The sequence below is a fragment of the Entelurus aequoreus genome, linkage group LG06 (assembly GCF_033978785.1).
Source record: "Entelurus aequoreus isolate RoL-2023_Sb linkage group LG06, RoL_Eaeq_v1.1, whole genome shotgun sequence".
NCBI lineage: Eukaryota > Metazoa > Chordata > Actinopteri > Syngnathiformes > Syngnathidae > Entelurus > Entelurus aequoreus.
The window spans coordinates 38,527,858-38,554,044 of NC_084736.1; the positions used below are offsets into that span (position 1 = coordinate 38,527,858).

General features: G+C 37.5%; 1 protein-coding gene across 6 annotated transcripts in view; it reads right to left on the minus strand.

Moving 5' to 3' along the window:
* Positions 1-252: 252 nt before the first annotated feature.
* Positions 253-26,187, minus strand: part of kcnt1b (potassium sodium-activated channel subfamily T member 1b) — a 306,811-nt gene continuing 280,876 nt past the window's right edge. For all 6 annotated transcript variants that reach the window (XM_062050715.1, XM_062050714.1, XM_062050713.1 and 3 more), the window contains 6 exons: positions 23,780-23,800; positions 23,372-23,669; positions 15,275-15,337; positions 15,062-15,112; positions 6,501-6,585; positions 253-1,025 (listed from right to left, as the gene is read on the minus strand). In XM_062050715.1, the coding sequence (XP_061906699.1) occupies positions 905-1,025; positions 6,501-6,585; positions 15,062-15,112; positions 15,275-15,337; positions 23,372-23,669; positions 23,780-23,800 (639 nt within the window). In that variant the 3' untranslated portion in view covers positions 253-904. The remainder of the gene's footprint in view (positions 1,026-6,500; positions 6,586-15,061; positions 15,113-15,274; positions 15,338-23,371; positions 23,670-23,779; positions 23,801-26,187) is intronic.

The window sequence follows — 26,187 nt, forward strand, 5'->3', positions numbered from 1 at the left end:
AATAATAATCATAATAATTATAATAATTATAGCTATAATAATAACCATAATAATAATAATATTCATCATCACCATAATCATAATATTATGATTATGGTGATGATGAATATAATTATAATGATTATTATAAATAATGATCATTATTAATAATTAATAATAATTTATTATTAATACTTAATAGTAACAATAACCATAACAATAATATTAATAACAATTATCGTAATAATCATAATAATAATAATCAAAGTAATAATAATAATAATAATCATAATAATAACAATCACTATCTTAATAACAATAATAATAATAATAATAATAATAATAATAACAATCATAATAATAATAATCATCATCATCTTAATAATAATCATAATATTTATCATCATCATCATAATAATGCCCTAAAGTGGGAGTCCACACACCTGCCATGATGATGATGATGATGATGATGATGGCTATATCCACATTTTCTACAATAATGGCACCGCCCCCACACTGACACCTATGCTCCTACAGGAAGTGTGTATGCTCCTACAGGAAGTCTGTGTGCTCCTACAGGAAGTGTGTGTGCTCCTACAGGAAGTGAAACCACTGACCCAAAAGAAAAAGGTTGCTGTATGTTGCTGCCCTGATGCTTGGCCCACAAACACAAGGCACGAGGGCACAGAGTGTGTGTGTGTGTGTGTGTGTGCTTGCGTGCGTGTGTGTGTGTGTGTGTGTGTGTGTGTGCGTGCGTGTGGCAAAAAGAAACTAGCCTTAGACGACGCCCTCCATGTTAGTTGTGACAAGATGGCGGATGATGAGGCACTCTTCACGCGTCAGCAGAGTGACGGCAACAGTCCTGTGCGGCGCTGGCTCCGAGGTCAAAGGTCTCGCCAGCGTAAAGGGGGGGGGGGGGGGGCCCTCATAGGTGTGTCTCGTCTCTGGTCTCCGAGCCGAAGCGCGCCGGGTTCTTGGTGCCTCGACACTGACCCACCTGGGACTCCTCAGGCATGTGGGCCAGGGGGTCTGAGCGGATGATGTACCTGAAGACCACACACATCCCACAGAACATGCTGTTTGTTTCCATGACAACGGCCTCGTGGAGCCTGCAACATGTGGTATTGACGCCTGTGGCTGTAGACAACCTCCCGATGGAGCGTTAGATTAACACCAAAAGACGACATTAAAATATCATGGCTAGAGACTAGTACCCTTCACATTTGATCCCGTACTCAATGGTAGACATTTTCAGTACTTTTGTGTGGAAATAATTATTAGTTTTTGATCGTAAAACATCATTTTTATTACTTAAAAAATTATGTGATTATGATAACTGCTGTCCAGTTATTATATTTTGTTTTATGATCACATATCTCAGTCTCATTTGCAAGTCGTTCATCCAAGACGTTCTTTTTTAGGTTTTTGTTGCGCTCTAACAAGTGTTAATACTGTAAGCATTGCACTTACTGTATTACTAACCGGCTGTTTGATTGCAACATGTAGTTGTAGTTTTTATTAACAAATTTGGAGGTATTGAAATAATTTTAATTTTTTTTTAAAATAGCCAACGCTAATCAGTAGCATGTCAACAGCAAAGCCAATGTATATTAGCATCAAGCTAGCACATTTTTGGAAAAGTAGAGCCTGACTTTTCTTACCTTGGGGCCTTTTTTTTAAGTTCATTTTTTTGTTGGCATTGAAAAAGTCAACATTACCAAGAGGTAGTTTGGCTGTGTCCGCTCTCAGTGCTGCTGGAGTGATCGCCAGGCACTGTTGTATCATACGTGAATCGGTGCCTGGTAGGACCGGCGGGGTTCGGTCGGTGCCAAAAAAAAGTACTGGATCAATGAGTCACAACACTGGTTCTGTAGCTGCCGCGTAGCGTGATATACTTGTTAATAGCGGTGTCTCAATCTGATATTATTATCCCATGTCAGTATCGGATGATATCAGCTTGCATCTAAAAATGTCCGATACAAGCATGTTTACTTGTGCAAAGCTGTACAGCCTTTTAACATCTAAATGTCCTCCAATATTTCTTCTATCTTAGTCATTTACCAAAGGTAAACATGCTAGGCTTTATTCTACATGGATCTAGCAGCTACACCACAGCTAAGCACACAATAGCGCACAGGCTAGACAAACGTAGTAAGTGTCCTCGATTCACGGCTTCTCAATTATTTACAGGGAGAAGAAAATATAAATAGTATAATTGGCCTATAAAGTGGTTATAAGTACACCTCTGCATAACATTGTATCCTTATTAACATCAAAGAAAACAACAACGGTCATTCCTCGTCTCCCACCGTAGCCGCATGGAAGTCATACGCATCGTCACATTGTAGTACGGGAAAAAATAAATTATGTTTCACCAGGTCACCCCCCCCATGGGGGCTCCACTATTTCAGAAGGACCGCCTCAATTTAAAAATATTGCAGTCTAAAATGTGTTGTTACAGGCAAGTATTGAATACTCATAGTTGCATATTACTTACACATATAGGGTCTCTGTATTAGAAAGTATCCAGTAACAAACGTGTCCGCATCATTCAACTTACTGTGTTCTGAGCTTCAAGGGCAAATGCACTTTTTGGGTGGAATTTTGCCTATCAATCCTTATGTAAGAGACAAACACGTTTTTCTTTTTTTTAATGCATTTTAAATATTAAATAAATGTGATCAAAAGTCCGCTTACAATGGAGCCTATCAGAGCTGCTCTATTTTACCTATAAAGTCACTAAAAACATCCTCCATTGAGGTTTTATATACACACTGTAAGTATATATATATTTATAGTAACATTTGATATTGATGTATTTTGTTCATTTTAATCATACGCGGTGCATTAATTTTAAAAACGCATCACTGATTTTTACTCACTGCGGACTTCATGAGAGCCAACACGCATAATAAAACATCACTTAGTGTACAAAGTCTGCTGTCATTAGGATGCAGACTGCTAGGATGTTCATATATTCCCATTTAGATGAGGAATGACTCATAATCCCTGTGAAGGAACGTTCTCCGCACTTCCGGGTCTAAATTGGCTGTCAAAGTGTACCAACTTGTTGGAATACCTCGTCATCCTTCTACTGTCCAGGTGAGAGGCATGATTTATGATCGACTATAAACTTTTACGGGCAAAGGAATCGAGGAAGCAGTTTACCACGCCATGATGTAAACATAGCAGCATACATTGGTGATACTTACTTAAATACTTAGTCTTTGTTAGCACTTATAATAACAATATCACTAATACTTAGTCAATATTCAAGTCACAAAATGTAAATAGTTAATCTGCGTAAGCACTTATAATAACAATATCATTAATACTTGGTCAATATTCAAGTCACAAAATGTAAATAGTTTGTCTATGTTAGCCATACTTGCCAACCCTCCCGTTTTTAGCGGGAGAATCCCTTTATTCAGCGCCTCTCCCGACAACCTCCCGGCAGAGATTTTCTCCCGACAAACTCCCGGTATTCAGCCGGAGCTGGAGGCCACGCCCCCTCCAGCTCAATGCGGACCTGAGACTGAGTGGGGACAGCCTATTCTCACGTCCGCTTTCCCACAATATAAATACGCTTGCAAGTTCCAAAACGAATGGAAACAAGAATTTCAGTTCATCCAGGACAGTTCGAAGGGGAAGGTGTATGTTGCCTGTAAATATGTAGAACAGACTTCTCCATTGAACACGGTGGCCGAAATGATTTCTCAGTCATGAACAGAGAAGTTAAACAGGACAATACTGCCCTCTAATGGATAGATAATTCAAGTATTTCTTTTATGTAAATAAAATAAATATATAGCTAGAATTCACTGAAAGTCAAGTATTTCATACATGTATATATATACATACATATATATATATATATATATATATATATATATATATATATATATATATATATATATATATATATATATATATATATATATATATATATATATATGAAATATATATGAAATACTCGAGTTGGTGAATTCTAGCGGTAAATAACCACGCACCCAACCACGCCCCCCCCCCCAACCCCCCACCTCCCGATATTGGAGGTCTCAAGGTTGGCAAGTATGATGTTAGCACTTATACCGTAATTCCCGGACTATAAGCCGCTACTTTTTCCCCTCGTTCTGGTCCCTGCGGCTTATACAAGGGTGCAGCTTATTTATGGCCTGTTCTTCTCCGACGAAGAGGATTTCGGTGGTTTTAGTACGAGGAAGACGATGACACAATGATTAAAGACTGACTTTTCATATACCGGTAGGCTGGTTATTTTGATAACGTACAGGTGAGCACTTTGTATTACTTTGCACCGTTGTATTATTTGTACTCTGCACGAATGCTGTTCGCCATGTCAAAGATGTGAAAGTTTGATTGAATGATTGAAAGATTTATTGTTAATAAATGGGACGCTTTGCGTTCCCAAACAGTCATCTCTGTCCCGACAATCCCCTCCGTGGTAGCAGGAACCCCTATATACTACGGTAATTACACATCAAAACCCTGCGGCTTATAGTCGGGTGCGGCTTATATATGGAGCAATCTGTATTTTCCCCTGAATTTAGCTGGTGCGGCTTATAGTCAGGTGCGGCTTATAGTCCGGAAATTACGGTACTAACAATATCACTAATACTTGTTAATATTTAGGTCACAAAATGTAAATAGTTTAATCCAGGAATTCCCGTTCTTTCAAACCCTTTTTCGACCCTTTTTTGTAGCGACTACTCTTCCCACATTTTTCAACCCACTTCAACCGTTCCACCGTCAAAATATTCCTCCAAATTAGGACATAAAAACAAAGTTGTTTTTTGAACTGGAAAAATCCCCGCTTTTCCTGGAATACCTTGATACCATTTTCCAATTAAAAATGTTACTACGTTAACATTTCTCGACCGATTTGAAAAATTTCAACACCAACCATTCTAACTCATTCAGAACAGTACTTTTTTTTTTTAGCATTTTCACTACATTTCCATGAAATTCCCATTGAAATTTCAAAGTTCCACAACTCCAACATTTTTTATCCGATTCAAATCGTTCCAACTTCAAAATATTCAGCTTGTTCAGGAATTGTTTGCCTTTTTTAAACAATTCTTATAAAATTCCCGGATTTCCTAGAATTCTCAGTTTTAGGGACATTTCTCCCATTCAAAATTAATTGGCCATTTTTCAAACTTCCAAAATTCCCACATTCTTTAACCGATTCAAACCATTCCACCTTCAACACATTCAATTCATCCTGGAAATTCAAACAACCATTTTTCCACGTTCAACAAATTTCCAGGAAATTTTTTTCTAACCTTATTTGCAACCTTTTTTAGTGCGATGACTCCTTCCACATTTTTCAACCTATTTAAACCGTTCCACTGTCAAAAAATTCCTCTGAATCAGGACAAAAAACAAGTTAGTTTAAGAACTTGAAAAATTCCCGGTTTTCCCGAAATCTGTAATACCATTTTTCTATTAAAAATGTTACTACTTCAAAATTTCTTGACGGATTTAAACAATTCCAACAACAACCAATTCAGCTCATTCAGGACATTCATGGTCCCAATCATTAAAAAAACAACAACAACACTTTTCCCTAAATTCCCACATTTCCAGGAAGTTCCCATTGAAATGAATGGGAAATTTTTCCTAATTGCACAATTCCCCACATTGTTCAACCTATTCAAACCATTCCACCTTCAACACATTCAACTCATCCTGGAAATTCAAACTAACTTTTTTTCCCACCTTCAACAAATTTCCAGGAATTCCAGTTTTTTTCTTCCTATCCTTATTTCCAAACATTTTTAGTGTGATGACTCCTTTCACATATTTAAACCCATTTCAACCGTTTCACTGTTAAAACATTTTTCTTTGTCAGGACAAAAAAACAAGTTGGTTTAAGAACTTGAAAAATTCCCGGTTTTCCAAAATTCCGTAATACCATTTTTCAATTAAAAAGCTGTTACTACTTCAACATTTGTTGACCGATTTAAACAATTCTAACACCAACCAATTCAGCTCATTCAGGACATTCATGCGCTTAATCATATTTTTAAAAATCCCACTTTTCCTGAAATCCCCAAATTTCCAGGAAGTTCCCATTGAAATGAATGGGACATTTTTCCAAGTTGCACAATTCCCACATTTTTCAACCTATTCAAACCATTCCACCTTCAACACATTCCACTCATCCTGGACATTCAAACTAACACTTTCCCAAGTTCCAAACCAAATTCCGGTTTTCCTGGAAATTGAAACTCTTCAACATTCAAACCCTTCCAACATTGAAACTATTCTTACATTGATGCTACATTCTGTCAGCATTTCACTTCAACTTCACACTCATTTCTTCCAGGAATTGCCTCTTCTAGTTAACATTATTTTTTTTAACCACAAAAAAGGGGAAAAACAGACTTTCCAGGTGTCACTTTTTGAGGAGTGTGTATTTTTTGACTTGGGCGCCACGTAAACAAACCCTCCTCTCCAGCAAACAAAACATGGCCGTTATAATAAGTGACACTTCTTACACGATGTCGTTGAGTTCCAACATGGTGTCCGGAGGCGGGTTGATGAGGACGTAGGACAGCGTGTTCTGGTGGTCGTTCATCTCGTCTGCGGACAAACAATCAGGAGTCAGACCTCTCTTCAAGCGCCCGCTTGGCCCCGCCCCTTACTGCCCAAAGCACAGAAGCAGACATGTGACTCACAACCTATTATTATTATTACTGAAACAACTACATACCTCAAATATTATAAATACATTCTCCAAAAATAGCTCATGTATTTATAAATATTGACAGGCTGCATTTGAGAAAATACTGAATTGTTAGCACCTCATAATGTGGGATTATATTTTTGCATACAGGTTATTGAATATTTTGATACCATGACGCAATAGTCAAACATAATATGGAGGTATTCATTGTTTCAACTGAGATGTTACTATGTGTCTCCATGACAACCCACCTGCTTGTGGTGCTTTACAAAGCCACAAGGGGGCGGAAGAGAGAGAGAGGGGCTCAGCGTTACTGACGGACAAAGGGGCGGGGCCAGTTGAGGACATGCGCAGCTTCAAACATGCACACGTCGCCATCGTCACCTCATTCCGACACTGGACTGACTAGCTGGTGAGGCGGGAGGTTGCCATGCCGACGGACGACAGTCAGCCCCCATGGTGGCGGACACACACAGAAAGAGGACATGCTCCAGCATCCGTCAGACGGAACCACAGCGGTAAAGGAGAGCAGGACGCGGCAGCAGTGCGAGAGGGGAGGACGCCATCTTGGATCAGAACGTTGTTAACGCAATTCTTTAGTTTTGCTGCAGTGTGAACGCATGGCTGATAAGATTCCATACTACAAATATGACTCACAAAGTTAATCATGATCACTTTTCATTGACACGGAGTGAGTTATTATTACTGAATTAACTATACTGTATCGCGGTACTAATGAATCAAAACTAGGTACTATATTCTGTTTGAAAAGTACCGGTTCCCCATTTATTAATTTTTTAATCTGGTGACATTGCTGGTTTTACGAGCAGAGGAGCATGTTGGGCAGCGCACACACACAGAGTACTTACAAGCAGACACAGCGTGTAGACAGAAAAGGTGTAAAAAAGTAAAGATAAAGGTGAAGTTATAACACTGAAACACCCCCATGAAGAGGTGCAGCAGCGTCACTAATCCTGCCCTCCATGGCGACAGATAAAGTACGTTTCTTACAAGTAACATTATCACTGGAGGACGAGGAAATAGCTAAACCTGCTTTTTGATTGATTGATTGAAACTTTTATTAGTAGATTGCACAGTTCAGTACATATTCCGTACAATTGACCACTAAATGGTAACACCCGAATAAGTTTTTCAACTTGTTTAAGTCGGGGTCCACGTAAATCAATTCACTTCACTACACACCCTAGGACAGTGTTTTTCAACCTATTTTGAACCGAAGCACACTTTTTGCGTTGAATAAATGCGGAGGCACACCACCAGCAGAAATCATTAAAAAACGAAACTCAGTTGACAGTAAAAAGTTGTTGTCGCAATTGTTGGATATGATTTTAAAGCATAACCAACCATGCATCAATATAGCTCTTGTCTCAAAGTAGGTGTACTGTCACCACCTGTCACATCACCCCCGACTTATTTGAAGTTTTTGTTGTTTTCCTGTGTGTAGTGTTTTAGTTCTTGTCTTGCGCTCCTATTTTGGTGGCTTTTTCTGTTTTTTTGGTATTTTCCTGTAGCAGTTTCATGTCTTCCTTTGAGCGATATTTCCCGCATCTACTTTGTTTTACCAATCAAGAATATTTCAGTTGTTTTTATCCTTCTTTGTGGGGACATTGTTGATTGTCATGTCATGTTAGGATGTACATTGTGGACGCCGTCTTTGCTCCACAGTAAGTCTTTGCTGTCGTCCAGCATTCTGTTTTTGTTTACTTTGTAGCCAGTTCAGTTTTAGTTTCATTCTGCATAGCCTTCTCTAAGCTTTAATGCCTTTTCTTAGGGGCACTCACCTTTTGTTTATTTTTGGTTTAAGCATTAGACACCTTTTTACCTGCACCCTGCCTCCCGCTGTTTCCGACATCTACAAAGCAATTAGCTACCGGCTGCCACCTACTGATATGGAAGAGTATTACACGGTTACTCTGCCGAACTCTAGACAGCACCGACACTCAACAACAACACGTAATTTGCAGACTATAATTACTGGTTTGCAAAAAATATTTTTAACCCAAATAGGTGAAATTAGATAATCTCCCACGGCACACCAGACTGTATCTCACGGTGCGGCAGTGGTTGAAAAACACTGCCCTAGGAGGATACAATAGCTCACCGGCTAACAAAAGCCAGCGCTCCTGAATGTAAACAAATGCCATGGGTGGATCTACACCTGACATCCACTGTAATGATACCAAGTACAAGAGCGTATCTAGTCGATACTACTATGATTACATCCATATGTTTTATCGTCCTTTTTCAAAAATTCATATTATGTACCGGTACCCAAATATGATTATGGTACCTGTACCAAAATATTGGTATGTGTCTTTTTATGAAACCAAACAATAAATGGATTCAGTGTAAAAAAAGAAAAACTTTTGTAAAAAAGACACGAATGAACCTTCATACCTACGAAACATGAAAAAACCATTAAGGTCCTTCTTATCTTGCTGATTGTATTGTGCTGTCCTAAAATCTGCCGGATTATTAGTGACCTTCGGAGCCCTAAACAAGTCTGCAGGCCCCAGAGCAGGAGTTTCAAACTCGTTTTATCTCAGGGGCCGCATGGAGGAAACTCTATCCCAACCTGGACAGGTAAAATCATGGTCCATAAATACATGGATGACAGAGTCTGGTGTGGATGAACTTGACTGGACTGCACAGAGTCCTGACTTGAACCCGATAGAACACCTTTGGGATGAACTAGAACGGAGAATGAGAGCCAGGCCTTCTCCACCAACATCAGTGTGTGACCTCACCAATGCGCCTTTGGAAGAATGGTGGAAAATTGCTATAAACCCACTCCACAGTCATATTGGAAGAGGAAGAGGCCCGCTACAAACTGTTCCCACAAGGTTGGGAGCATGGAATTGTCCAAAATATTTTGGTATCTTGGAGCATTCAAAGTTCCTTTCACTGGAACTAAGGGGCCAAGGCCAACTCCTGAAAAACAACCTCACACCATAATTCTTCCACCAAATTTCACACTCGGCACAATGCAGTCCGAAATGTAGCGTTCTCCTGGCAACCTCCAAACCCAGACTGGTCCATCAGATTGCCAGATGGAAAAGCGTGATTCATCACTCCAGAGAAGGCGTCTCCACTGCTCTAGAGTCCAGTGGTGACGTGCTTTACACCACTGCATCCCACGCTTTGCATTGGACTTGGTGATGTATGGCTTAGATGCAGCAGGTCGGCCATGGAAACCCATTCCATGAAGCTCTCTGCGTACTGTACGTGGGCTAATTGGAAGGTCACATGAAGTTTGGAGCTCTGTAGCAACTGACTGTGCAGAAAGTCTTTGCACTATGCTGACCTCTCTGTCAGTTTACGTGGCCTACCACTTGGTGGCTGAGTTGCTGTTGTTCCCAAACTCTACCATTTTCTTATAATAAAGCTGACAGTTGATTTTGGAATATTTAGGAGCGAGGAAATTTCAGGACTGGATTTGTTGCACAGGTGGCATCCTATGATAGTTCCACGCTGGAAATCATTGAGCGTGGCCCATTCTTTCACAAATGTTTGTAGAAACAGTCTCCATGCCTAAGTGCTTGATTTGATACACCAAGTGATTAGGACACCTGATTCTCATCATTTGGATGGGTGGCCAAATACTTTTATAAATGATAAATGGGTTATACTTGTATAGTGCTTTTCTACCTTCAAGGTACTCAAAGCGCTTTGACAGTATTTCCACATTCACCCATTCACACACTGATGGTGGGAGCTGCCATGCAAGGCGCTAACCAGCAGCCATCAGGAGCAAGGGTGAAGTGTCTTGCCCAAGGACACAACGGACGTGACTAGGATGGTATAAGGTGGGGATTGAACCCCAGTAACCAGCAACCGTCCGATTGCTGGCACGGCCACTCTACCAACTTCGCCACGCCGTCCCTTTTGGCAATCTAGTGTATTTCAAAGGAAAATGCTGAGATTAATCAGGTTTTCATGGAAGAAGCAATAAAAAAAAGCAGGTTTAAAGTATATGGCAAAAATGTCAATGAGGGACAAAAGGGTCCCGGGGAACTCCAATGTACGTTCACTCAAATACTAAAATAACTTCCAATACACATTTTGAGAATAATTCTTTTTCGACTCCTGTTTTATGGCGGGGCACTCAACTTTAAAGGTGCACCTACTGTGTTGGAGTGTGAACCAGAGTTCCCTCCCTCACATACATATCTTCCTTAGACTTAGACATAGACTTCCTTTTTATTGTCATTCAAATTGAACTTTACAGTACAGATAAGAACGAAATTTTGTTGCATTAGCTCATGGTAGTGCAGGATAGAAGAGCAATATGGTGCAGATATAAATAAATAGATTACTGTACAGATAAATATATTGCACTTTTGCATATGCATCCACGTTTATGGATGTATGTTATATTGTCTTTTTATTCCAGCCAGTTAATCCATTTTTGGGGGGAATTGAGGGGATTATTATGATGCGTTCAAGCGTCTTACGGCCTGAGGGAAAAAGCTGCTACAGAACCTGGAGGTTCTGCTACGGAGGCTGCGGACATCTTTCTAGAGTCCAGCAGTGAAAACAATCCTTGGTGGGGGTGGGAGGAATCTCTGCAGATTTTCTGAGCCCTGGTCAGGCAGAGAGTGGTGAGGACTATACATACATATATATATATATATATATATATATATATATATATATATATATATATATATATATATATATATATATATATATATATATATACATACAGTATATACTCAAATCTATTCCATAAACCCGTCTCTTTCAGAAACGTCACTATAATGTTCTGGTTGCTGCTTCGTGGCCCTTTGAGAGTAACCTCCTTCTGTCCGTGTCTTCTAACTTCCTCTCAGTCTGCTGTGTTCTGATCAAAGTCCTGATATGATTCCTTCCTGTTGTGCTCCCCCTTACAGTTTTTCCCGCTTTTACTGTGTTTTGTATGTGTCTCCCTGTTGTACTTACTGTCTGTCCCAATGTTGTTGCCACTTTAATGAATGATGTTGCCTCCGTCTTACTGAGAGCTAACTCTCTGTGCTGGCCATATTTAATTGATTCTCCTTCTTTCATCAACATTTTGTTGCATGATGTTATATTCGAAGGCAATAAAAAAGACCCACAAAGGGTTAAAGCATAGTCCAGCTGTTTACTGACAAATACTATTCATGATCAATTAAAAAAGTACCAATAATTGTCACACACACATTAGGTGTGGCGAAATTATTCTCTGCATTTGACCCATCACCCTTGATCACCCCCTGGGAGGTGAGGGGAGCAGTGAGCAGCAGCGGTGGCCGCGCCCAGCAATCCTTTTTGGTGATTTAACCCCCAATTCCAACCCTTGATGCTGAGTGCCAAGCAGGGAGGTAATGGGTCCCCTTTTTATAGTCTTTGGTATGACTCGGCCGGGGCTTGAACTCACAACCTACCGATCTACTTTTACTGCAAATTAATATTGGCTCCAAATATCGACTGCGGTATCAGCCCTGAAAAAAAAACATATCAGTCGATCTCTAGTTTCGATTTGGGGATGTCGTTGTGAGTTTGTACAGCCCTTTGAGACACTTGTGAGTAGGGTTGTACGGTATACCGGTACTCGTATAGTACCGTAATACTAATGAATCATATGCGGTACTATACCGCCTCTAAAAAGTACTGGTCCACCCACCCCCTTTTTTTAACGGGCATGACGGCGCGTCGTCGTCACGTGGTGACATTGCTGGTTTTACCAGCAGAGGAGCATGTTCGGCAGCGCACACACACAGAGTACTTACAAGCAGACACAGTGTGTAGACAGAAAAGGGAGAATGGACACATTTTGGTGTGAAAAGTAAAGATAAAGGTGAAGTTTTAACACTGAAACACCCTCAGGAAGAGGTGCTTTAAGACATGGCTAGCTAACTAGCTAGCAGCTAACATCCATCCGCAGCCGGCAGTTTTTTAGCTACATCTAAATCACTAATCTTCATTTCCATGGCGACAAATAAAGTGAGTTTCTTACTTTATTTGTACTTTCTATTCTACTCTATTCTATTCTACATGTAACATTATCACTGGAGGACGAGGAATAGCTAAATATGCTTCACTACACACCCTAGGAGGATACAATAGCTAACCGGCATCACCGCTAATGACGCCGTTCCTGAATGTAAACAAATGCCATGGGTGGATCTACACCTGACATCCACTGTAATGATACCAAGTACAAGAGCGTATTTAGTCGATACTACTATGATTACATCGATATTTTTTATCGTCACAAAATCTTTTTTCCTTTTAAAAAAAATCATATTATGTTTATAAAGTCAGTAAATATGTCCCTGGACACATGAGGACTTTGAATATGACTAATGTATGATCCTGTAACTACTTGGTATCGAATCGATACCTAAATGTGTGGTATCATCCAAAACTAATGTAAAGTATCAAAGAAGAGAAGAATAAGTGATTATTACATTTGAACAAAAGTGTGGATAGAACATGTTAAAACAGAAAATAAGCAGATATTAACAGTAAATGAAGAAGTTGATTAATAATAATTTTTTACAATTTGTCCCTCATAATGTAGACAAAATAATAGGTAGATAAATGATACAATATGTTACTGCATACTACAGCAGACTAATTAGGAGTCTTTATTTGTTTACTTACTACTAAAAGACAAGTTGTCTAGTATGTTCACTATGATATTTTATTTATTTATTTACTTGTGATGAAGAGCTATGTAAACACGTTTTGATTGGTCGATTACAGTACAATACATGTGAGATCCAAGATGCACGCCTCACTCTGCAGACATGACACATCCTGCTCCGGTCGAGAAGCCAAACCGACGCCCTGCGGGACTCCAGCTTTTTTTGGGACGCCGACCTCACATGTGCACGATGCATAGAGAGAGAGTGACAGGAGGGCGAGAGACTGGCTGCTGATCTTCTGGACACGCTTCACTCCAACACACACACACACACACGCGCACGCATGCACGCACGCACCCACGCACACATTCTTATAATAAAAGTCGTAATTTTACTCAACGCAAGTTAAAATTTTACAAGAAAAAAGAAAGATTTGTGCAATATTATGGTAAAAGTTGGAATTTAAACTTAATAACAGTTGCAATTTTACAAGGAAAGCTAAACAGTTTGGCAATTGTATGAAAATAGTTGTAATTGTACTTGACAAAAGTCACAATTTTATCAGAAAACTTTAACATTTTGGCAATATTATAACGATAATCTGAGTTTTACTTGGCAAAATGATGACAAAAGTCATAATTCTACTCAAAAAATGTCACTATTTTACAAGAACAACAAAAAAAAAGTGCAATATTGTGACAAAATTCAGCATTCTATGTGACAAATGTCACCATTCTGCATTAAAAAGTAATAATTTTACGAGAAAACATTGCAATGTTACAGAAACAGAAAGAATATGAGAAATTGTTCCCAGTTTTATAAGAAAAAAGTTGACACATTGTGAGAAAAAGACTGATTTTAGTTCATTCATTTTTTGGGGAATTTTTTGTTTGTAATTGGTTTTTAATCTTCATTATTTACTTCAAGGTATTAGAGTATGTCTCTATATACATATTTATTTTATTTTTTTAAATTAATTTTGACCAGAGGGGGCGCATTTCAATTTCTTACACACACTTGTTATTTCATATGTTGGCCAGAGGGGGAGCACTTTTAAAAGCGACACAAAGTCAATTTGAAAAATCTTTCCTTTTTGGAACCACCCTCATTTTGATAGATTTCACCACCAGGGGTGCAAATGAGATCTCTATTTTTCGTTTTTTTGTAATGTGCTTAAGTACAATGACAAAGGAGTCACGGACCACAGATGGCCCCTGTGCCGCACTTTGGGCAACCCAGCTGTAGCGAAATTTTAATGGCCACTATAGTGGTAAAATCAGCTGTTCACCTGGCGGGTTTTTTCGGGGATGAATAGGTAAGTCCTTCTTTAGCTGCCATCTTGTTTTATCATATATTGCTGCCTTTGCACCTGTCGATGTTTACTTATGTATGCACATTAAATAAAATTAAAAAATCCTGACTTTGGAGCAATGTTCACGGACTCTAGTATTTGGCTCTCTATTAGATGCAATGTTATTGGGACCATGATTTATGTCATCACTTGTTCACACCTCACATGGAAGGTACTTTTCTTTGTTGATGTCTCAAGAAGGGTAGAAATACACACACACACACACACACACACACACACACACACACACACACACACACACACACACACACACACACACACACACACACACACACACACACACACACACACACACACACACACGCGCGCGTACACACACACACACACACACACACACACACGCACACATGCAGTTAAATAGAGTCTAACCTGGCGGCCGGGTCGCGTCTCTATACGGCTGCTCTGATATGTCCTGCAACTCTGAGCAACGGTATTGATACGGTTAAGGTCAGCACACGTTGTGAAAGTGCAGCACACACAGCTAGAGCAGGAGGATGCTGGTGAAAGGACGAGATCCTTCCCACCACACGCCGTCACCATTCACACGCTGCACAACCAGTGTCAAGAGTGCACACACTTTACCTTGCAAATATCCGAGATTTACTCGGTTCATCACATCGCTCGCAGTGAGATTAGAAACATCCTCTACAAAGCCCAAAGAAGAGTCACACAGAGAGAGAGAGAGAGAAAGAGAGAGGAGAGAAAGGAAACAAATCAGGCAAGCAGAGAATGCATTTGCTGTCGGAGAAGGTGAAGCCTCCAAAAAGTGAGAAGATGCAAAAAGTCAAAGACAAAAAACAAGCCATGCGTTATTTGAGTGTGCACAGAATGACTTGTGAGGTGAGACAGACGTGAACAAGAGCATGTATTGTCTCGTTATGATGTAAAGGAGAGGTGTCGATGAGAGGACATTTTATGACGTTTCTTTCTATAGCAGGTGTGCCCGTTACCTCGATCGCGAGCTACCGGTCGATCGCGGCAGCCATTAAAAAAATATATCTAAAAATTAGCAATCATCAATCTTCATTATGACGTTATTTTTGTCACATTCGTGACAAAAGGGTCTTGTACTGCCAGATCATTATTTATTAAAAAACGACCGACAGGAAGGCGAGAAACACTTTTCATTTCAACTTTTATATGTCAAAACTCTAAAGACTGACCGCATAGTTCCTGTCTTCACAATAAAAGCCCTGCTTCATCCTGCCTGAGCTAACAAAATAAGAGTCTCAGAAAAAAAGCAAGCTACGGAGTTTGTCGCCAATGTATTTCTTGTAAAGTGTATAAAAAGGAGTATGGAAGCTGGACACTTTCATGTGGTATTGGACAGAAAAGAGGACTTGTCTTCTCCTCCATTTGACAATGTGGAGGTTATCATCACTACTGTCTGATTCCAACCAATGCATGTCATCACAATCATACCAACTTATATTCTTGTCTTCATGAAAGAAACATGCTTGTATTATCATTAAACACCTTTAACTTCTTAACATTTCTTTCACAAATAAATCAATATAAATGATATATATATGAATGATCCCCTCCGCTTGGTACATTGAAAAGTAGCTCGCCTGCAGAAAAAGTGTGGCCATGTGTTTTGATGTAAAGGGGAGGTGTCAATTAAAGGGCTTTTTTTTTTTTTTACTTTTCTTAATTTGATTACATGCAATAGTATCATTTTATTGTTTAAATTTTGCATATCTTAAATTTAGGTAACCAGGGACTGCAGATGGAAATAAGCTATTTAGCTATAATCTGGTGCAGAACATAGAGTATCTGTCTTTGAGCGTCATGTCTCTGTGCGTTGTCCCTTCAAATAAAGACTCAACTAAACTTCCAAAGGATTCATATTACGTCGACGCTCACTCAGGAGATCTGGAGCGTTTGGCCGCATGATTGTTGACATAAGACAATGTTCAGCCATGATTCAGCCAGGCGGGTGTTGTGGGGAGCATGACGTGACGCCAACTTAAAAGGTGAGCGCAAGCAAATGGTGACGTGACACATTCACATGTAGCAGGGTTCCTCTGGTGTGGTTTTTAACATACAATGTACACTCTTACATCTTTGTTCCATCATTTACCAAAGCCTCTGTTTGCTAACTTTTCTGTTTACGAGCTTTTAGAAGAAAAATGTGCTGCATGCTCTTCAATAGTATGTGATCATGTGACATGATATTCCCAGCACTTTTTAATACCAACAATATATATCTGCGAGTTATTGATCTGTTTGTTAGCAAAAAAAAAAGCAATCATCAAATGTGTAGGTACTCTCTGAGGGCAGCCATCGCCACCATGTTACCACTTTGACATTTTGAAATAAAGCTTATTCACCGCATTGTAGGGCTGCAACCATTAGTACACAATAAAAGTTGTCGCCGACGATTATATTTGTCGACAATATTCATGGCGTCGTCACTCGGGTTTTTCCGGGCGGACGTGGGTCCCTGGCAAAAGCAACGCCGGTGATGTAAAGTAAAGTTTGAGGATATGTCCTCTTATTCTTGTTAAAAACATGAATAATTGCTCATTTTGCAAAGCCGAGCCTATACTTAATTCTATTCCATAAACCCATCTCTTCTAGAAACTTCACTAAAGAGTTCTGGTTGCTGCTTCGCGCCCCTTATAGGGTAACCTCCTTCTGTCCATGTCTTCTAACGTCCTCTCTTTCTCCACTGTGTTTCCCACAAAGTTCCTCTGAGCCCACCTCATTGCAGCTGTCACACCATCATGTTTACTTATAAGGTGCAATGTCTTATTCAGTCTGCCGTTTGTTTACATTGTGAGCTATTGTATCTTCCTAGGGTGTGTAGTGAAGCATGTTTAGCTATTCCTCGTCCTCCAGTGATAATGGTACGTATAAGAAACGTACTTTATTTGTCGCCATGGAGGCCAAGATTAGTGATTTGGAAGTAGAAAAAACACTGCGGATGGATGTTAGCTGCTAGCTAGCTAGCCATGTCTTAAAGCACCTCTTCCTGAGGGTGTTTCAGTGTTATAACTTCACCTTTATCTTTACTTTTTACATCAAAATGCGTCCGTTCTCACTTTTATGTCTACACACTGTGTCTGCTTGTAAGTACTCTGTGTGCGCGCGCTGCCGAACATGTTCCTCTGCTCGTAAAAACCAGCAATGTACTTTTCAAACAGAGTATAGTACCGTTTTTGATTAATTATTACGATACTATACTAGTACTACTGGTATACTGTACAACCCTACTAGCTAGCTAACAAGAGTGAGACCAAGTTGTGTGAAAAATAAACTTTAACTATCATTTTAGTTAAAGTCAGCCAGTTAAACTTTGTTGATATCAATTCAAGTACTTTTTAAAGCAACGTTAATTTGCAATGTGGTAAAAAAAGACACTTTAATAAACGTGCGTGTAGAGGTATCATACGATTAAACATACAATCTATTAGATTACCAACATTTAAAAAATGTATCAAAAGATATAATTCTACACATTGAGTCTATTAGAGTGCTAAAACTGTTCTCAATAATCAATATATCAGTGTGCAGATTTTTAAACATCACAAAATCCTTTTCTTTCAGAGGAAGTTAGATTTGGTGCTTTATTGTTTGTTTTCTTCGCTGCTATTTTAACTGTTTTTAAATACATAAACAAGGCTAAATGTTTTTTTTTGTTAGCACTCTGCCTTTCCTTTCTTTTAAATGGACAACATTTTATTAGTCATTTTAATGTTTGTAGCAGCTGAATGAGCAGCACAGAATAAATAAACATTTATGAATTAATTAGTCATCTTTGTTGTTATTTTAGACATCAGCACATGGCTAAAATAACTTAAGCTGCATTTAAAAATTAGAGCCATTAAATACGTGTACGCTTTAGTACCAGATTAGTCGACGAATCGTTAGGATAATCGTTGACTAATCGACTATCAAGATAGCCGTTAGTTGCAGTCCTAGTCATACTGGATATGAATATAGACCCTGGAACCCTGAGTGATCAATGCTGAATGAGGGCAGAGATTATGGAGACATTAAAGGGACAAGCGGTAGAAAATGGATGGATGATGATGTTGATGCTCACGTATGACCAGCATGTTTATGTTCATGCTACACGGCGGAATGTGCCATAAGACCCATGACAAACCATACAAACAGATTGGAGTTCCTCTATAGTGCACAACAATAAGACTACAGCTCTGTGGGCGGAGCCAAAGCATCACCTATCCAGACTGTGGACACGCCCACCCGGCGTAAATTTTGACCCACAGAGTTTGCCATGACGACTTTTTTTTTTTGGCTGTAGGAAAATAATGAAATATTAAAAATATTAATAATAATTACAATTAAGTAATAAATATGTAACAATATATAAGACATGTATAAAAATATAAAATACATTTGAAAAATAATGAAAACAACATTCCGAACACTTGTTTATAGGGATGGGTACTGAATTCTGTGCTTTTATAAGCGGCAACCAATTGCCGTCAGTACTACCGGGTATCCATTCACGTATCATCACATGGTGCCATATTTCCATACCTTTGTTAGTGTGAGGTTGCAGACTAAAACACTTGGTGAGGAAACAATCACTCCATCAGCATCCAGAGGGGACTCTAAGACTCGAAGTCAATTTGCAACAAAACGCTAGAAAACGCTCAAACGTAAAGTCAGGCTCCAGTCTTCCAAAATGCGCTAACTTGATGCTAATTTGCTACTATTAGCATTAGCAATTTTACATGGCAATTTCAAAACCTCCAAATTTGGTAATCAAAACTACCACTAAGAGGAACGTTAGCTGGTGGGAATATAATATTTAGAGTACAAACACTTTGTAGGGCGCAACACAACACATTCATCCTATTGGAAAACGCTACTTCCCAGTTGGACAACATACCAGAAATACAGTGCTGCCATCTACAGTCTCGGAAGTGCAACTTAGACAGCTGGACAGCTCAGTTTTCATAATGATCTGACTTTTCAATGTTACATTAAAATGTTATTATCTAACAAGCTGCATTTTATCAACACACACAAAAGTCCAGAAAGTACCGATATCGATTCTCAGGCACCGGGAATTGGTACAAAAGTAAACGGTACCCATCCCTACCTGTTTATGTCACTGAAAACAATAAAAAAGATACCGCTTTAACTTATTTTGTAGTTAGTGTTCATTCTAGTTCAAGAAAGAATAACATATTTAACGATAATACATTTGAACATTTATATGATTGAAACTCCAATCTGCAAAAAAACCAAAAACTATATTTTTCCCAATGAAAATTATGAATGATGATGTAAAAATAAAATCAACACCATGCATGTATTAGTAGAATATATAAACAATATGAGATCATACCATAAATATCAGTGATTCTCAAACTGTGGTTTGATTCATTATTTAAGTACAGTGTTTTGTTTTCCTACATTCAGTGTTACCGTTCAAAGGGTGCAATGTCCAAAATATTAAATATACTTTGCCTTGTTTTTAATGAATACTTAAGCCTACTACACAACGTCGGTCATTATATGTCATTCATTATATGTCATAATATGTCATTCATGATATGTCATTATATATCACTATATGTCATTATATGTCATTATATATAATTATATGCCATTATATGTCATTATATATCATTATATGTCATTATATGTCATTATATGTTATTATATGTCATTATATACCATTATATGTCATTATATATCATTATAGGTCATTACATAACATTATATATCATTACATGTCATTATATATCATTATATATCATTATATGTCATAATGTGTCATTCATTATACGTCATTATATATCATTATATGGCATTATGATTCATTATATGTCAGTCTACCCCAGGGCAGCTGTGGCTACGAAAGTAGCTTACCACCACCAGGTGTGAATGAATGATGGGTTTTTAACATGTAAAGCGACTTTGGGTACTTAAAAGCGCTATATAAATCCCAGGTATTATTATTATTATTATTATATGTCATTATGTCATAATATGTCATTCATTATATGTCATTTTATATCAGTATGTCATTATATTTCATTATATATCATTATATGTCATAATATGTCATTCATTATAAGTCATAATATGTCATTATATGTCATATGTCATAATATGTCATTATGTGTCATAATATGTCATAATATGTCATTATATATCATTATATGTCATTATATGTGATTCATTATAAGACATAATATGTCATATGTCATAATATGTCATTATATATCATTATATGTCATTATATGTCATGATATGTCTGTCATTATATGTCATTTTATATCATTATATGTCATTATATTTCATTATATATCATTATGTTATAATATTTAATTCATGATATGTCATAATATGTCATTATATGTTATTATATGTCATTATATGTCATTATATACCATTATATGTCATTATATATCATTATATGTCATTACATGTCATTATATATCATTATATATCACTACATGTCATTATATATCATTATATATCATTATATGTCATAATGTGTCATTCATTATATGTCATTATATATCATTATATGTCATTATGATTCATTATATGTCATTATGTCATAATATGTCATTCATTATATGTCATTTTATATCATTATGTCATTATATTTCATTATATATCATTATGTCATAATATGTCATTCATTATGAGTCATTATATGTCATTATATGTCATATGTCATAATATGTCATTATATGTCATAATATGTCATTATATATCATTATATGTCATTCATTATAAGTCATAATATGTCATATGTCATAATATGTCATTATATGTCATAGTATGTCATTATATATCATTATATGTCATTATATGTCATGATATGTCATTCATTATATGTCATTTTATATCATTATATGTCATTATATTTCATTATATATCATTATGTTATAATATGTAATTCATTATATGTCATTATATGTTATTATATGTCATTATATGTCATTATATACCATTATATGTCATTATATATCATTATATGTCATTACATGTCATTATATATCATTATATATCATTACATGTCATTATATATCATTATATGTCATAATGTGTCATTCATTATATGTCATTATATATCATTATATGTCATTATGATTCATTATATGTCATTATGTCATAATATGTCATTCATTATATGTCATTTTATATCAGTATGTCATTATATTTAATTATATATCATTATGTCATTATATATCATTATATGTCATAATATGTCATTCATTATAAGTCATATGTCATTATATGTCATATGTCATAATATGTCATTATATGTCATAATATGTCATAACATGTCATTATATATCATTATATGTCATTATATGTCATTCATTATAAGTCATAATATGTCATATGTCATAATATGTCATTATATGTCATAATATGTCATTATATATCATTATATGTCATGATATGTCATTCATTATATATAATTTTATATCATTATATGTCATTATATTTCATTATATATCATTATGTTATAATATGTAATTCATTATATGTCATAATATGTCATTATATGTAATATGTAATAATATGCCATATGTCATTATATATCATTATATGTCATAATATGTCATATGTCATTATATGTCATTATATATCATTATGTCATTATATATCATTATATGCCATTATATATCATCATATGTCATAATATGTCATAATATGTCATTCATTATGTCATTTTATATCATTATATGTCATGATATGTCATTCATGATATGTCATTCCTTATATGTAATTTTATATCATTATATGTCATTATATATTATTATATGTCATAATATGTCATTCATTATATGTCATTATATATCATTATATGTCATTATATTTCATTATATATCATTATATGTCATAATATGTCATATGTCATTATATGTCATAATATTTCATTCATTATATGTCATTTTATATCATTATATGTCATTATATTTCATTATGTATCATTATATGTCATAATATGTCATTCATTATTAAGTTAAAGTACCAATGATTGTCACACACACACACTAGGTGTGGTGAAATGTGTCCTCTGCATTTGACCCATCCCCTTGTTCACCCCCTGGGAGGTGAGGGGAGCAGTGGGCAGCAGCAGTACCGCGCCCATTTTTTGCCGAATCATTTTTGGTGATTTAACCCCCAATTCCAACCGTTGATGCTGAGTGCCAAGCAGAGGTAATGGGTCCCATTTTTATAGTCTTTGGTATGACTTATATGTCATAATATGTTATATGTCATTATATGTCATTATATGTCATATGTCATTATATATCATTATGTCATAATATGTCATTCATTATGTCATTTTATATCATTATATGTCATTATATATTATTATATGTCATAATATGTCATTCATTATATGTCATAATATGTTCTTGTATGTCATTATATGTCATATGTCATAATATGTCATTATATATCATTATATGTCATATGTCATCATATATCATTATCCATCCATTCATCCATTTTCTACCGCTTGCATATGTCATTATATATGTCATTATATGTTATTATATATATCATTATATATCATTGTCATATGTCATCATATATCATTATATGTCATAATATGTCATTATATGTCAATATATGTCATTATATGCCATTATATATCATGATATGTTTTATTGGTGTTTGAGAACCACTGATATATGTTCCAAGTGAAAGTGGACTGACCGTATCCCACGGTGGGCAGGCCCAGGTGCTTCATGCGGTTCTTGACCAGCTCGGACAGCTCCTGGCGCTCGGAGCGGCGGTAGAGGTTGAGGCGCTGCTGCGAGATGCGCTCGGCCCGGCTGGAGGGCTTGGTGCTCTTCCTGCTCAGACGCCGCGCCCACTGCATGCTCTTCTTCCTCAGCAGGGGGTGCTCCGACTGCTCGCTGCCACTGGAACTCCTGTTCGCCGTCTTCTCCTTCCAGGACTCCTTGCGGTGGCGCTGCTCCTCCCCCTGATCCACGTTGATGGACACCTCAGACTGTGTAGGGTCAGAAGCTGTTATCACCTCACTTTTTCCTATCTGACACTTGTTTGGTTTCTCTTTCACCCTCGTGACCATGGTTTCACGTTGGGGGGTCTGACTCTTACCTGCATGGAACGGTCCTTGTTCTGAAACAAGAGAGGGACGAACGCACATCCAAACAAAAGAAAAGATGGGTGCATACAAAAAATAAATGATATTTAAAAAAAAGCACAAGCTGTATTTACTAGAGATGTTCCAAGTGGGATCGATCACATGTAGTAACTGTATATTTTTGTGCAAACCCCAAACTAGTGAAGTTGCCTCGTTGTGTAAATGGTACATAAAAAGAGAATACAATGATTTGCAAATCCTTTTCAACTTATATTCAATTGAATAGACTGCAAAGACAAGATATTTAATGTTCACACTGAGAAACTTTGTTATTTTTTGCAAATATTAGCTCATTTGGAATTTGATGCCTGCAACATGTGTCAAAAAAGCTGGCACAAGTGGCAAAAAAGACGGAGAAAGTTGAGGAATGCTCATCAAAGACTTATTTGGAACATCCCACAGGTGAACAGGCTAATTGGGAACAGTTGGGTGCCATGATTAGGTATAAAAGCAGCTTCCATGAAATGCTCAGTCATTCACAAACAAGGATGGGGCGAGGGTCAACACTTTGTCAACAAATGCCAGAACAAATTGTTTAAGAACAACATTTCTCAACCAGCTATTGCAAGGAATTTAGGGATTTCACCATTTACACTCCGTAATATCATCAAAAGGTTCAGAGAATCTGGAGAAATCACTGCACGTAACATTGAATGCCAGTGACTTTGGATCCCTCAGGCGGTACTGCATCAAAAAGCGACATCAGTGTGTAAAGGATATCACCACATGGGCTCAGGAACACTTCAGAAAGCCACTGTCAGTAACTACAGTTGGTCACTACATCTGTAAGTGCAAGTTAAAACTCTACTATGCAAAGCCAAAGCCATTTATCAACAACACCCAGAAACGCTTCGCTGGGCCCGAGCACATCTAAGATGGACTGATGCAAAGTGGAAAAGTGTTCTGTGGTCTGACGAGTCCACATTTCAAATAGTTTTTGGAAACTGTGGACGTCGTGTCCTCCGGACCAAAGAGGAAAAGAACCATCCGGATTGTTCTAGGCGCAAAGCGTAAAAGCCAGCATCTGTGATGGTATGGGGGTGTATTAGTGCCCAAGGCATGGGTAACTTACACATCTGCGAAGGCACCATTAATGCTGAAAGGTACATACAGGTTATATGTTGCCATCCAAGCAACGTCTTTTTCATGCTTATTTCAGCAAGACAATGCCAAGCCACGTGTAACAACAGCGTGGCTTCATAGTAAAAGAGTGCAGGTACTAGACTGGCCTGCCTGTAGTCCAGACCTGTCTCCCATTGAAAATGTGTGGTGCAATATGAAGACTAAAATAGCAGAAGGGAGACTGTTGAAACAACTTAAGCTGTACATCAAGCAAGAATGGGAAATAATTCCACTTCAAAAATGTGTCTCCACAGTTCCCAAATCTTTACTGAGTCTTGTTAAAAGGAAAGGCCATGTAACACAGTGGTAAAAATGCCCCTCTGACTACTTTTTTTCCAATGTGTTGCTGCCATTACATTCTAAGTTCATGATTATTTGCAAAAAATAACAAAGTTTCTCAGTGTGAACATTAAATATCTTGTCTTTGCAGTCTATTCAATTGAATATAAGTTGAAAAGGATTTGCAAATCCTTGTATTCTGTTTTTATTTACCATTTACACAACGTGACAACTTCACTGCTTTTGGGGTTTGTACTAGAGATGTTCCAAGTGGGATCGATAACGATGTATTAACTTTATATTTTTGTATTTACGAGACATATTTGACAACATCAACACAATATTTCTCCTAATTTTACTTAATTACATTCCCCGAGCTCGGGATCTTTCTGTGTGGAGTTTGCATGTTCTCACCGTGACTGCGTGGGTTCCCTCCGGCTTCGGACTGTATGCTGATACTACCCTTGGTATGGACTGTATGCTGATACTACCCTTGGTATGGACTGTATGCTGATACTACGCTTGGTATGGACTGTATGCTGATACTACCCTTGGTATGGACTGTATGCTGATACTACGCTTGGTATGGACTGTATGCTGATACTACCCTTGGTATGGACTGTATGCTGATACTACCCTTGGTATGGACTGTATGCTGATACTACGCTTGGTATGGACTGTATGCTGATACTACCCCTGGTATGGACTGTATGATGATACTACGCTTGGTATGGACTGTATGCTGATACTACCCTTGGTATGGACTGTATGCTGATACTACGCTTGGTATGGACTGTATGCTGATACTACGCTTGGTATGGACTGTATGCTGATACTACGCTTGGTATGGATTGTATGCTGATACTACCTTTGGTATGGACTGTATGCTGATACTACCCTTGGTATGGACTGAATGCTGATACTACCATTAGTATGGACTGTATGCTGATACTACCTTTGG